General features: G+C 43.2%; 1 protein-coding gene across 1 annotated transcript in view; it reads left to right on the top strand.

Moving 5' to 3' along the window:
* The first annotated feature begins 6,076 nt into the window (after positions 1-6,076).
* LRPPRC (leucine rich pentatricopeptide repeat containing) overlaps positions 6,077-15,012 on the top strand; it is a 112,564-nt gene continuing 103,628 nt past the window's right edge. Inside the window, exon 1 of the mRNA XM_025932164.2 lies at positions 6,077-6,278. Coding sequence (XP_025787949.2) covers positions 6,130-6,278 — 149 coding nt within the window. The 5' untranslated portion in view covers positions 6,077-6,129. The remainder of the gene's footprint in view (positions 6,279-15,012) is intronic.

A 15,012-nucleotide genomic window follows, 5' to 3' on the forward strand; every position in this document is an offset into this window, starting at 1 on the left:
CCTCTGCAGATTTTGGTATCCAAAACACTTTCTGTAGTTTAAGGAAGGATGTATGCACAAGAAGGAGAGCTCTGTATCTTTGCTCCTGCCGTTCCCTCTGCCTAGAACTCCCCTCACCACCATGTCTACCATTTCGTATCTTCCCCAGCCTCCAAGGGCTGAAATGTCATTCCCATCATGGAGCCTTTTTCTGTTCTCCTGCCCAGCTGTCACTTGGCTTGCCTCTTCTTTTTTGCACTCATCACACTGCCTTTGGTAATGGTTATCTGGATACAATATGTGTTTTATCCTACCATATAAATTAAGCTCATTACGTGTATGATGCAGAACGTCTTTGCCTTGAGATGTTACTTGCTCTGTGCTTTGTTAACACTAAGCACTTAACAACTGAATAAACTGAGTTAGGAGTTTGAGACATGAGCTATATTAGGCAGGGTCAAAAAACCAGACCCCAAGGAGAGACCAGAGAAGAACCCAAACTTATGAGGTTTAGACTAGATCATAAGAAGCAACAACAATGGTAGCTACATCATTCTTCAGAGCTTCCTATATGACTGCTACTGTAAGAACTTCACTTATTTTATCTAGTATTTCCCAAAAATTCTGGAAGGGTATCACCAGCCTTACATATAAGAAACCAAGCAATTGGGGTGACTGGATGGCTCAGTTGGTTAAGCATTGGACTTTGGCTCAGGTCATGATTTCATGGTTTGTGAGTTTGAGCCCTGCGTCAGGTGAACTCAAACCCCGCTTCTGGGGAGTATGAGCCTCCCCCTTTGGGTGAGCCATGCTTCTCTCTTTTTTCCTCTCTACCCCCCTTCTCTGCCCCTCGTGGGATTCTCTCTCTCTCTCTCTCTCTCTCTCTCTGCCTCCTGCTCACTTGTGCCCTCTCTCTCTCTCTCTCTCAAAATAAACAAAAGAAACCAAGCAGTTAAGTACTTTCGCAAAGTCTAGCACCTAATCTGTCCTTTCTTTTCTTTCTTTCTTTTTTTAAATGCTTATTTATTTTCAAAAGAGAATGAGAGAGAGATAGAAAGCAAGCAGGGAGGGACACAGAGAGAGTGAGACACAGAATCCAAAGCAGGCTTCAGGCTCTGAGCTGTCAGCATAGGGCCTGATGTGGGGCTTGAACTCACCAACCGTGAGATCATGACCTGAGCCAAAGTCGGACGCTTAACCAACTGAGCCAACCAGACACCCCCCAAGCTGTCCTTCCTAATAAGATTCTGTTCTGAGGCTATTCCATTCACTGGGATAGGGACTCTCAATTTTTAACCAACATTTGAATCCATTTCATAGTTCAGGATAAACTAAGGGCAAAACCAAGGATGATCAACATCGACTTCTCTTCCAATTTGCCATTTTCTGGAGTCTAAAGAATTTGGAGAAGAATTAGGCAAGTTTGAACTGAAAAACAAGCAAACACCACTCTTTTCCTCTTACACACACATGCATGCGCACGCACACACACACACACACACACACACAGCCACACACATACGTGTGTGTATGCACCTTGCATGTGTTAGCTATTCATCCTTCAGACCACAATCTAACAATCCTTTCTCTGGTAATCTTTTTGACTCCCAGGTGAGGTATATTCTCTCATGGAAACATGTCTCTTTCCCTCAGAACACCTGTTTCAGTGTGTAACTCATTTAGTGTGATTATTTGATTAATAACTGCTTTGCCCTTTTGGATACAAGTTCCTACACCATAAGGACAACTACTGTTTTGGCCCATCATATTTTTTCTAGCACTTAACTGCTGCCTGACAGATCTCAGGTGTTCAATAAATAGGGATGTTCACGAATGAATAAATGCCTCGGCAAATTTCATCAGTAGTTGCTTCATACTTTAAGAGGAAGCCTGGTACAGCAACAGAAAGAATGTTGGTTCGGAATGAAGGGTTTGGGGGCTAGAAACAATGAGAAGAGAACATCATCCATTCTCGCCACTACCTCTACCAGCCTTGCTGCATCTGTTAACCACATACCTTGTCTTTCCTTCTGTGACCATGGCTGGAACGTCTGGATTCTTATCTAAGTCAACCCCTTCATGGCTCAGGCAGTTGAGTGTCTGACTCTTGATTTTGGCTCAGGTCATGATCTCAGGGTCGTGGGATCAAGCCTCACATCAGGCTCCACAGTGAGCATGGAGCCTGCTTGGGATTTTCTCTCTTCCCCACTTGCACATGTGTGCTCTTTCTCACTCTAAAATTTAAAAGAAAAATTTTAAGATTAAAAAAAAAATTTAAAGTCAACCCCTTCACTTTGTACTGGATCCTATTCCCTCCTGCCTCCTCAATGTACTCGTTCTCTTTTCTCATGCATTATCACATTTTCACTCCCTACTGCAGCCCCATCCAATAGAATTTTCTAAGATGATGGAAATGTTCTCTGTTGTGCTGTGTTGTTCAGTATGGTAGCTACTACCCACTTGAGTACTTGAATAGCTATTGAGTACTTGCAATGTGGTTAATCACTGAGGAACTAAATTTTGAAAAGTTTATTTAATTTACGCTCCTGGGTGTCTCAGCCGGTTTTAATGAAGTTAAAAACTTAAAAAAAAAAAAAAAGTTTATTTAATTTAAACAAACTTTAATAGTTACGTACAGATGACTTCTGTCAACATCAAACATGTTATTTTTTCCATCTTAAAAAATATAACCTCTCTTGACTCCACACTACTTCTAGATATCCCATTCTCTGCTCCCTCCTTCACAACATATTCTACAAACTGTTTGTCTATGCTCCCTGTATCCAAGTTCCCTTCCTTTATGTATGTTTTAAAAGTTTATTTATTTGTTTTGACAGAGACAGAGCACACGTGCAAACAGGGAAGGGGCAGAGAGAGGGGGGGAGAGAGAGAGAGAATCTCAAGCAGGTTCCACGCTGTCAGCACAGAGCCTGACATGGGGCTCAATCCCTCAAACCGTGAGATCATTACCTGAGCCAAAATCAAGAGTTGGACACAACCGACTGAGCCGCCCAGGTGCCCCCTTCCTTCGTGTACTCTTAAACTTACTTCAACCTATCTTTTGACTCAACATGTCACCCAAATGATGCTCTTCTCAGCGTCACCAGGGACCTCTGTGTTGCCAAATCCTATGGTCAATGTTGAGTTTTCATTTTACCCGAACTAACAGCAACATTTTACATGGGTGTTAATTCCTTTCTTGAAAGACTTGCCTGTTATTTGGGATTTTACCTCTCTTTCTCTCTTTCCCTCTCTCTCTCTCTCAGTTCTCCTCCTACCTCTCTGGCTATTGTTCCTGTTTCTTGTGCTGGATTTTCACCTTTGCATCCTCCAAATAATGAAATGGCACAAGCCTCAGTCCTTAAACCTCATTTCTCATCTAGATTTTCTTTCTAGATGCTTTCATCCACCTCCATGGCTTCAAATATTATAAGCGGTGGATGCCCAAAACATATCTCTAGCTCTGAACTCCTTGCATATCCTATAGCAAACCCCCTACTGAAACCTTACATTTGGATGTCTAACAGGCACCTCAAACTTCATATTCTGTAAGATCATTTTTGATTCAGCTTTTAAATCTGCTCTTCCCTGAGTCTTTCACATTTTAATCAGTGCCATCTCCATCTTTCTAATTGCCAGGCTCCAAATTTTGGAGACATCCTTGACTGATATCCTACAGCCAATCCATCAGTAAATTCTCTTTGTCCTACTATTTTTTTTTTAATTTTTTTTTCAACGTTTATTTATTTTGGGGACAGAGAGAGACAGAGCATGAACGGGGGAGGGGCAGAGAGAGAGGGAGACACAGAATCGGAAACAGGCTCCAGGCTCTGAGCCATCAGCCCAGAGCCTGACGCAGGGCTCGAACTCCCGGACCGCGAGATCGTGACCTGGCTGAAGTCGGACGCCTAACCGACTGTGCCACCCAGGCGCCCCTGTCCTACTATTTAAATAAAGTAAGAACCTGACCTTTTCCCATTGCCTCACCTGCTACCACCCCCTAGTTCAAGCATACTAGGGCTAGCCTGGATTATTGCAAGAGCCTCCTAACTGGTCTCCCTACTTTTATTTACCTTTACCCCCTTAAAATCACCTCTACAAACAGCAGCCAGAGTGATCCTTTAAAAATGCAAATGTAGGGTCTGTTGGGTGGCTAAGGTCATGATCTCATGGTGAGATTGAGCACCACATCTGGCTGGGTGCAAACAGCACAGAGTCTGCTTGGGATTCTCTCTCTCCTTGTCTCTCTGCCCCTCCCCTGCTCTCTCTCTCTCTCAAAATAAATAAACATTAAAAAATGTTTCAAATAAATAAATAAATAATGCAAATGAACTCATATCACAGCAAGACACCAAGCTTTCCAATGGTTTTCCATCTTTTTCTGAATAAAAATCAAAGTCCTTACAGCAGCCTATAATATCCTGCATAATCTGGCCCCCAACTACCTCAGATCTCCAGGCTCACTCTCCCTCCCCTCCCTGCCTTTGTCTTTCCTTTAATCCACATGGTCCTCCTTGCTGTTCTTTGAAGGGCCTGAATATGCCACCTTCAATCTCTTTATACTGATTTATTTACTTATTTAAACATCTTATTTTTGAGAGAGAGACCGAGTGTGGGTGGGGAAGGGGCAGAGAGAGAGGGAGACACAGAATCTGAAGCAGGTTTCAAGTTCTGAGCTGTCAGCACCCAGGCGGATGCACAGCTCGAACCCACAAACCACGAGATCATAAACTGAGCCGAGGTCAGATGCTCAACCGACTGAGCCACCCAGGTGCCCCTATGCTGATTTATTTTACATGGCAGTTCTTATCTATCTTTCCAAACTAAACTTTGGAGCCCTTAATCAGAGTTCAGACTTGGACTGTTTTGTTCCCTGCTGGATTCCCATCTCAAAACAGTGCATAGCACTGAATAGGTGTTCAATAAATCAGTGTTGAGTTAATTATACTACTAATGCCTAGTAGTATAACCCAGAGTAAATCATTTAGCCTTTCTTGTACCTCATTTTCCTCATCTCTCAAAAGAGAGATAATCTAGGTAATCTCAAAATGCTCATTTACTCAATAAATATTTAATGCTGTCTACTGTGTGCCTGGCACTGAGTAGGTGCTTCACCTACAAGGAAAGGTCACAGTCCCTGCGGTCAAGGAGCTGGATGTTGAGTGGGATAACCAGCCACACGGGGAATTACCATGGAGGGCTTCCAGCGAAAACTTCTGAGTGTTCACCAGAGAATGGGTAGGATTCAGTTACGTGAAGAGGGAGTGGAAGCCTGTTCCTGGCTTCCCTCGTGTGCATGGGGAACCCTTCCAGACTAAACCTTGTAAAGGCTAGGACCTCCAAATCCCCAGATTTGGCTCCAGTCTCTTAATCCTATCGTTACCTTACCTCCGATGCTGGTGCATTTACTGAACGAAGAAGCGGAGTGGGAGTTGGGGGTAGAGAGTTCAGTTCCAGCTTTAAAACTATCCGACCTTGGTCAGCAACCCCTCTTTCATAAAGCGAGGCACTGGTAATGGACTTAGGCCCAGACATGCGTATCCTTTTACACTGTTCTCAAGCCCCAATAACACAAATCTCATCCTATTAACCTTAGAGGTCCTTAGCACAGCGCAAAGGTCCTCAACGTTTTTTCCGTCTCGCATTTCTCAGAGCTTTCCTAACAATACGTTCCCGTCGGCGCCAAGCCAAGACGGCTAAACGTCGGCGACGACGTCGGCGCACGCCCGCGAATTGTTCCACACTCTGGGACTTTCACGGTCGGCTCTTCTCTAGAGTTCCCGGGTGTCCTTGCTAGTTGGCCCCCCGCAAGCCCCTGCGCTAACCTGGGAGGAGTTGACCTCTTCTGACTCTACCAACTGAAAAGCGCAGGGGTGGACGCACTGATCATGCTGGGAGGAAGGCTAGAAAACGAAAACAGAACCTCTCTCAAATAATCAGTCAAGTCTCATTATTAATAGCACATCGCATGGGGCTCATTTGTCCTCAGAGAAATAGGTTTATCCGCCTTCCAAGTGAAAACAACGCGTGGCTCCCCCTACGTCTGGCGCGCCCAGCCTTTGGTCTCTTCCGCGCCGGGCGACCCCGCGATCACGTGCTCCCCCATTCCCTCTCGCCGAGCGTGCATTCTGCCTTGGGGACGGCTGAGCCATGGCAGCCCTGCTGAGATCCGCCCGCTGGCTCCTCCGGGCCGGGACGACCCCGCGCCTCCCGCTATCCCTGCGCCTCCTGGCAGGTGGCGTGAGCCGGCTGCACGCCGCCCCTTTTCTGCCCGCCGCCCGCGCCGGGCCGGTCGCCGGGTGAGTGTCCATGCTCTGCCCCCGTCCTCCTGCAGCGCGGGCGTCCCCCGGGATCGTGACGCGCTGGTGGGGGCCAGGTCCGCCTGTCCCTCTCCGTCGCTCTAGGGGCCGAGCGTCCTGGGGGTCTTAGACCCCCTTCCCCACAGGGGGTTTACTGCTGACAGGGTCGGTCGACTTCGGAAGGTCATGGCCGTGTGCATGGTTTGCTTCCGGCATGGATTCTGCTCTCGCCTAAGACTGGGTCGTCCTGCCCTCCGGCTACCAGCGGCCTATGAAGCTGGGGGCTGAGGGGTGGCCTTTGAACGCGGCTGCTGGGATCGGGTGTTCCTCTTCTCCTTGGGATTGACCCGGCTTGTGTGCTGTCCCACGTGGGAACATTATCGGTGATCAGTAATCAGCTAGGACGTGTATTTCGAGAGGTTTATTGTGGGGGGACGGGAGGAATAGGTTGGGAACTTGGGTGAGCTAGGGATCATTTAGAGAGGGACGTTTAATTATTACCAGCTTGGGCTTTTGCATACATTTTCTGGAGTGGGGTTTTCCCCTAGCTATTTACAAGAGTGTGGTATGAGTTGGGAATTGTCACAGTAGGGCTCTGTAAAAGTGTCAGTGGATGAATAAGTGAACACGTGGAAGGGAAGTTAAATTCCCAGTGGGTGTCAGTGTGTGAACGGATGCTCTGATGGATTGAGGTTTATCAGGAGATAGGTCAGACATAGACTTGGAAGTAGGGGGGATTAGGAACTTTGATGGAAAAGTGTTACGAGTAGTATTCTGACCCACCTAAGAAGGGGAGATGGGCACTGAGCTTTTAAAATAGGAGAAAAAGTGATTTTGAAAGACTGTTTATAGATAAAAAGTACTTTGGGAGACAACAGGACTAAGTGCTAAGGATTTGCTATTGGACAAGTTACTCAACATTTCTAGACCTCAGTTTCCTCAGTTAGATGGAGTGGTAATAACATTGGTAGTACCGCATGAGATTATCTATAAAAAGCACTTAACATAGGACCTGGTACTTAGTGCTTTATTAGTTATTACACTAGTAATAACTATGATTACATGGATCTTTGTGAAGCAGCCTGGAAACTTACTCTCTGCATAAAATTATATGGAGGAAACATTTTATGACTTCTTAAGGAGTCAGTTACAGATCTTTGGAGTGTAGCCTGCTTGTAACTTATGGCCTGCCTGGGTTGTTCTCATTAGGCCTGCAACAGCTAACCTCAGGAGCCATGCCTCTGCTTCCACAGAACTGCATTTCTTTGCTTTCCAAGACTTTATTTTGAGAAAGTTGTGCCAATTACTCTTAATTTTTTTAATCCTTAACTATTCCTGTGAGCCCAGAGGAGGGTCGATATTATCTTTCATCTTCACTGTTGCATTTGTGGAAAACAATAGAACACAATCGGTAGAAAGAGTATTGGTCTCAGTGTTCATCAGACCTGGATTCTATTTACTTGCTACATAATCTTACCTAACCTCTTTGAGTCTCAGTTTCATGATCTGTAAAGTAAAGGTAACAAGGCTTTTCTCCCTTCTTTGCAAAGCTGATTTCTTGTCATTCAGGATTCAACTTAAACACTGTTTCTTCAGAGAAGGCTTACCTCAACATTCACTCTAAAAAACTATCCTATTTTTGTTTTAGGTGGTGTGTCTGACTTGTTTGTTTCCTTAGTAGAGAAAGTGAATTGCATAAGAGCAGGACTTTGTCTTGCTCCCCACTGTGTGCTGAGCTCATAGCAAGCAATAAAGAAGTATTCCCTCTTTCTCTTGCACTCTTAACAATCCTTTTATACAGTCTCATGTAAGCATGCCCACATCTTTCCCGCCTGGAAAACAAAACCTTTCCTAGAACTCTGGACTTAACTGTAGATGCTTACGAGTTTTCCTTCCCTGTTCGTATTCCTGTCTCCTTTATTTCCTCTCTTTGTGTTCACTCTTTCACCCACTGCAGTCACACTACTGGTAAAAGCTATCGTTGCCTTATTACTTTTTTCTTGTACATTTTTAAATTATAAAACTCAAGTGCCTTGAGCAATTGCAAAATAGAGAGGGGATAGTTATAAATTAAAAGTCACTGTTGGGCGCTTGGCTCAGTTGGTGGAGTGTGCAGCTCTTGATCTCTTGATGTGAGTTTGAGCTCCACATTGGGTATAAAGATTACTTAAAAATAAACTCTTAAAAAAAAGTTATCCTTAATTCTATCACCCAGAGAGAGCCATTGAGATATATATGTCCTTTGTGTATGGATGTTTGTATGTATGTATGTATGTATGTATACATAATTTATGTATGTGTAGATGAAAGTTTATTTCATTTTTTTTCCCAGGGACTTCTTAATTACCAGACCCACTTTTAAGGCCTTGAGCTCTGGCATATTACCCTGTGTCCCATTTTGCCCTTCATGAGACCCTTTGCTTTGCATGAGTCTTTCATGATTCTCTTCTCTTTAGGATTTTTCTCACCTGCTTTGTTGCTTCCTTTTTCTTCACTTCATCTCTTAAATGCTCATGTGTTGGGTTTATCAGTCCCTACCTACCTATCTGATCATGGTGTTTTTTTCTTTTCCTGGATATAGACACCTCCAGTGGTTAAACTACTTGTGCCTCAAACCCATCAAATCTCAAGCTGGACTCATCTTTCCTCTCAAATCTGTTCCTTGTGTATTCCCTGTTTTAGTGAATGTTGCCATTTCTATCTGCTTCCTAGAGATTTTTCATTCTTATTTCATTGACATCTTTCCTTGAAGGTAAGGACTTTGTTTTATTCTTTTTGCCTCCTCTAGTGGCTGACTTCATGGCTCATAGTAGTATGGGTGTCAGATATTTGTTGGGTAAATCAGTGAAAATCTTAGACATGGAGGAAGGAATATCATGACACGCAGAGAAGTTTGAAGGGATATTTAATCCATGCATATAGTGTGGCAAACCTCCACACGTTCACCCCAGTCTTGATTTCCTAGAATGTCCTGGGAAGGACAGATGAGTATCATTGAGTAAAATTATTAGAATTTATTAATTTGTTTTCAAAATTCAAGCGCCAAAAAGTATATACTTTTATATTCTTTAGTCTTGCTTTTCATTTCCCATTTCAGCACTTTTTTTTCATTTTTTTAGACAATTGTTTTCTTAAAAACCAGCTCTTAGCTTATCTTTTTGGGGAATTTGAGGGGCAAACCCTATTGCTTTCCCACAGACTCTCTTTTTCTCACACTTCTGGATCAGAAACTGCTTATATTTTCTTGTGAGACTTTTTTAGGCCTCTGTGCTTCAGAGGAAAGATAAGCTTTGAATCAAATCAATTTGGAAGTGGATCTCGATTGATGTTTGGCTTAAAGGTGAAGAGCACATATTGCCCTGTGACAGAAAGATGTGACTTCTCAAGTTGGAAGGAAAGAAAACTTTCCCTTGTTTATTTTTTAATAAGACAAGAATCTTAACAAATATTAAGAGTCTGGGTCCTTTTGGCATTATGATTCAACTTCTGTGTGTATAAATTTATCCATTACAGAGGGCTACGATAGGCACATGTACAACTCATATATGCTGTTCATAAAAGAGGAATATAATACTGGGGCATCTGGGTGGCTCAGTCGGTTAAGCATCCAACTCTTGATTTCAGCTCAGGTCATGATCTCATGGTTTATGAGTTTGAGCCCCATTTGGGGCTATTGCGCCAATAGTGCAGAGCCTGCTTGGAATTCTCTCTCTCCCTCTGTCTCTGCTCCTCTCCCGCTTGTGTACTCTCAAAAATAAACATTAAAAAAGAAATATACTGTAGTATTTCAGATAGAAGAACAGTCACATTTGTTTATGTTAGGGGCTCACTTGAGCTTAAGAGGACATTTGGTAATAAGCAGCCAAAGTGTTCCAGGGGAAGAGAAGAGGAGGAGACTTGTTCGAGGCCATACTTTTATCCTATGTGGCTCTGTGGGGTTGATACTGCGAAGGCTGGTTGATTTCTTGTAGCTATTAAGGTTGATTAGAAGTTGGTCATTTGAGGGGCGCCTGGGTGGCTCAATTGGTTAAACTTCCAAACTTCAGCTCAGATCATGATCTCGCACTCCTTGAGTTCGAGCCCCGCGTCGGGGCCTGTGCTGACAGCTCAGAGCCTGGAGCCTGCTTCAGATTCTGTGTCTCCCTCTCTCTCCGCCCCTCCCCCACTCATGCTCTGTCTCTCTCACTCTCAAAAATGAGTAAATGTTAAAAAAAAAAAAAAAAAAGTTGGTCATTTGATGGTTGAAAGCCATTGGAGAACTTTGAGAGGTATAAGTCTTGACAAAGTTAACACAGACTATAGGAGAGAGAGAGGCTAGGGATGGATAGACCAGTAGGAACAACATTGATACCACAGATTTGGGCTAATAGGACCTCAGCTAGGTGGTGCAGAACTGCAGACCAAAAAACAAACACTTCCTTTTCTTCTTGAGAGATTGAGAACAGAAAGTTGGTCAGCACCTTGGCGGAATTACGCATAATAGATTTGGAGATGAGGATAAATAGTACCTTCAGATTAGATCTTTACTGTTTTCAAGCTTTTTATGAATACATCACACATGCATTTCATCTCTTGTGGGTTCATATTACAAATTAGGAAAGAAGCTTAGAAGAACAAAGTAATTTATCTGAAATCTCCAGTTGGGATTTACTACAGACACTGTGATGCCCGGTTTTGAAGTGTTTTGAATGTGTTGTGCTTTAGGTGTTTAGGTTACTTATATACGTAAGTAATATGGATTACCTGTGGATATACCATTTTAAAAAGGTGATATGATACATCATAAATTTAGGAATTAAAGACTATCCTAAGTGAGTAAGCATATGATATGATCTTAGAATGTAAACTCTGCAAGGGATCTTTAGAGTAATCTTGTCCTTCCAGATTCTCCCTTCATAGATTCTAGAGAGTATCCTGTTCCATATTACATCATAGGTCCCAACTGGGGTAATTGACTATTCATCCCTTCCTGTCATAGCTGAGACAAAGGAGATGTACCTTTGGACCGGGAGAGCCTAAGGTGGAGGGGACGTCTGGATAGGTAAAAAGGAATTGGTGTTTCCAGCCGGGAGACTTCTTTTTTCTTTTAATATTTATTTATTTTTGAGAGAGAGAGAGAGAGAGAGAGCAAGCACACATGTGTGCAGGTGAAGGAGAGGCAGAGAGAGGGGGAGACTGAAAATCCGAAGTAGGTTCTGAGCTGTCAGCACAGAGCCCGATGAAGGGCTTGAACCCACAAACCATGAGATCATGACGTTAGCCAAACTCGGACACTTAACCAACTGAGCCACCCAGGTGGCCCGAGCCAGGAGACGTTTAAGTGTAGAAGAGTTCAAGTGGCTTTTTTAGTCTAAAATTTTGTGACTTACCATAAAGCATAGAACTGTGTTTGGGATACAGCTTAACTGGGCAAGACTTTTTGGAGAATTGAGGTTTTGCAAAATAGTTGAGTGAGAAAGTTCATTGAAGTAGCTTTACAAAACATTTTTTTTTTTTTTAATGTTTATTTTTGAGAGAGAGAGAGTGAGCTAGCAGGGGAGGGGCAGAGAGAGAGGGAGACACAGAATCTGAAGCGGGCTCTAGGCTCTGAGCTATCAGCACAGAGCCCGATGTGGGGCTCAAACCCACAAACCACGAGATCATGACCTGAGCTGAAGTCGGATGCTTAACCGACTGAGCCACCCAGGCACCTCTGCTAATACATCTTTAAAAGAAGAAAATGCTCTAGGAAATGCGTAGTTAATATTTATTATGCTTACTCTGCCGGGTCTTTTATGTACACTGTCTCAGTGTTGCTCAAACTTCGGGCATTTGTGTACTGCCTTCAGATTTTATTGTGAAATCTGAGTATAACTGCAACCATTAATTATATTTAATATTTTTCTTTACATTGGTTTTAGGTTTAAAGTGATCTTTTTATAACTTAATTTCATCTTAAGCAAAAATGTTAGTAAAATAGAGAGCTTGATGTGATAGTTATTTTTAAATATTAATTAAAATAGATAAAAGTACTGAAATGGAAATTTTTTGCCTAAATGCTATCTAAAATCATCCTGCCTAGCAGAAGGGTGATATTTTGGGAAACACTGTATTATCTCCATTAATCTTTTGTGATGTCCTTGTGAGGTAAATACTCCCAGAATTTACAGGCTGAGAGAAAGTTGGAGTAACTTGGCCAAGTCACACATCTTATAAATGGCAGTGCCTGAATTCAGGCTGGACTGTAGGACTCAGACTCATGCTCTTAAGTTCAGAGCTCCTGTGTTTCCACCCTGCCGTGGAGCCTTCTGTTTTTGTCTCTAAGATGGTCCTTATCCAGTGTTCGTGAAAATGATACGCAATAGGGTAGGATGTATACGGAGGATTAAGGAAGCCTCTCTAAGGCACTTTTACATGAAATTCTCTTGGTTATTTATAAGGAAGTGAGAATTAACAAATTGTATTGGTGAGACTTGTTGCTTGGAATTTGCAGTTAAATCAGCTGGGGACCAGGATGCCTGGGTGGTTCAGTCTGTTAAGCATCCAACTTCGGCTCAGGTCACGATCTCATGGTTCATGAGTTCAGGCCCCACCCCGGGCTCTGTGCTGACAGCTCAGAGCCTGGAGCCTGCTTCGGATTCTGTGTCTCCCTCTCTCTGTCTCTGCTTCTCCCCCACTTGTGCTCTCTCTCTCTCTCAGAAATGAAGAAACATTAAAAAAAAAAATCAGCTGGGGGCCTTGGTACCAGGTATTTCTTTTCCATCTCCATCACCCACTGGGGTGTAGCTTCCCTTGGCCTTTTACCTCAACTACTGCAGTGGTTTCCTAAATGGTATCTCTGTCTTAATACTTTTTATTTCAAAAAAAATTTTTTTAATGTTATTTTTGGGCGAGAAGGACACAGAGTATGAGTGGGGGAGAGGCAGAAAGAGAGGGAGACACAATCCAAAGCAGGCTCCAGGCTCTGAGCTGTCAGCACAGAGCCCGACGTGGGGCTCGAACCCACAACTGAGATCATGACCTGAGCCGAAGTTAGATGCTTAACTGACTGGGCCACTCAGGTGGCCCTCTCTGTCTTAATTCTTGGTGCCCTCTAATTTGTTCTTCACCCAGCAGTTAGACTAATCTTTTCAAAACAGAAATAAGCCATAACCCCTGCTTATAAACCTTCAATACGTTTCTGATACAGTTCTGTACCTGGCATAAAATCTGTACCAAGAATAAAATCCAGACTCTTCATCTTCATAGTCCTTCATGATCTAGCACAGTCTCCCTCTCCAACCTCATCCCATCTGTTGCTCACTTACTTGGCCTACTGACTGTTCTAGCTTGCTTGGAATACTTATCCACTCTTTTCTATGGCTGCTTCTTTTCACCCTCAGCTAAAAAATTAAAGTTACATTTACCTTGAGCATTTTTTAAAAGATTTCATTTTTTAGTAATCTCTACACCCTGTGTGGGCTCAAACTCATGACCTCGGGATCAAGAGTCACATGCTCTTCCAACTGAGCCAGCCGGGCATCCCCATTTTTCTTGAACATTTTATTCATAATAGAACCCTGCTGTTACTCTTTCATTGAAGTCTCTTATTTCCTTCTAGAGCTTAACAGCAGTTTTTAAATTTTTTTGAAGTTTAATTGATTATCAGATTTACTTACTAGATAAGTAGAAGGGCTGATCCTAGCACGGTGCCTTGGACATAGAAGGTGCTCAGTAAATATTTTTTGAATTAATAAATCAAAGAACTTAGGTTTGTTGTGTAAAAGTAAAGAACAACTAAAGGATATTAAAGAGGGAATGACATGAAGATGGTTTGGGGGATGGTTGATCTGGCAGTTGTATTAATAAAAGCTGAAGCCTAAGAAAGTAAGGAGTTTGTTGCAAAAAACCCATGTATTCTGGGGGCATCTGGGTGCCTCAGTCGGTGGAGCCGACTCTTGATTTCAGCTCCAGTCACGATTCCAGGGTTGTGGAACCCATGTAGTGGTGGTATAGTCAGTAGCAGTAGAGAAATTTGAAAGGGGTACCAACCACTTTTAAAAGGAGGCATTGTGTATTTTTTTCTTGTGTGGACTACTATAGAAATTATACTCCTTGACTCTCAAAGATAGGGTTTATTGAAGTCACGATACAGCTTATGGTTTGGGGTACCAATCTGAATTGTGAAGTGAACAACTAGTATTTTTTTTTTTTCAACGTTTTTATTTATTTATGGGACAGACAGAGACAGAACATGAACGGGGGAGGGGCAGAGAGAGAGGGAGACACAGAATCGGAAACAGGCTCCAAGCCATCAGCCCAGAGCCTGACGTGGGGCTCGAACTCACGGACCGTGAGATCATGACCTGGCTGAAGTCGGACGCTTAACCGACTGCGCCACCCAGGTGCCCCAGAACAACTAGTATTTTTAAAAAACATTTCTCTGGGGGTGCCTGGGTGGCTTAGTGGGTTAAGTGACTCTTGATATTGACTCAGGTCATGATATGGTGGCTGTGGCAACCAGCCCCAAGTCAGGCTCCATACTGAGTTCCACACTGAGTGTGGAGCCTGCTTGGGATTCTCTCTTACCCTCTCTCTGCCTCTGCCCGCATGTGTGCTCATTCTCTCTCTTTCTAAATAAATAAATAAACATTTAAAAACTTTCTCTGTTGGGGCGTGTGGTTGGCTCAGTCAGTAGAGCATGTGACTCTTGATCTCAGGGTCATGAGTTCAAGCCACACATGGGGCATGGAGCCTACCAAAAAAAAAGGCATTA

This window comes from Puma concolor, chromosome A3 (genome assembly GCF_028749965.1).
Source record: "Puma concolor isolate L17-30 chromosome A3, mPumCon1.1.hap2, whole genome shotgun sequence".
Classification (NCBI taxonomy): Eukaryota; Metazoa; Chordata; class Mammalia; order Carnivora; family Felidae; genus Puma; species Puma concolor.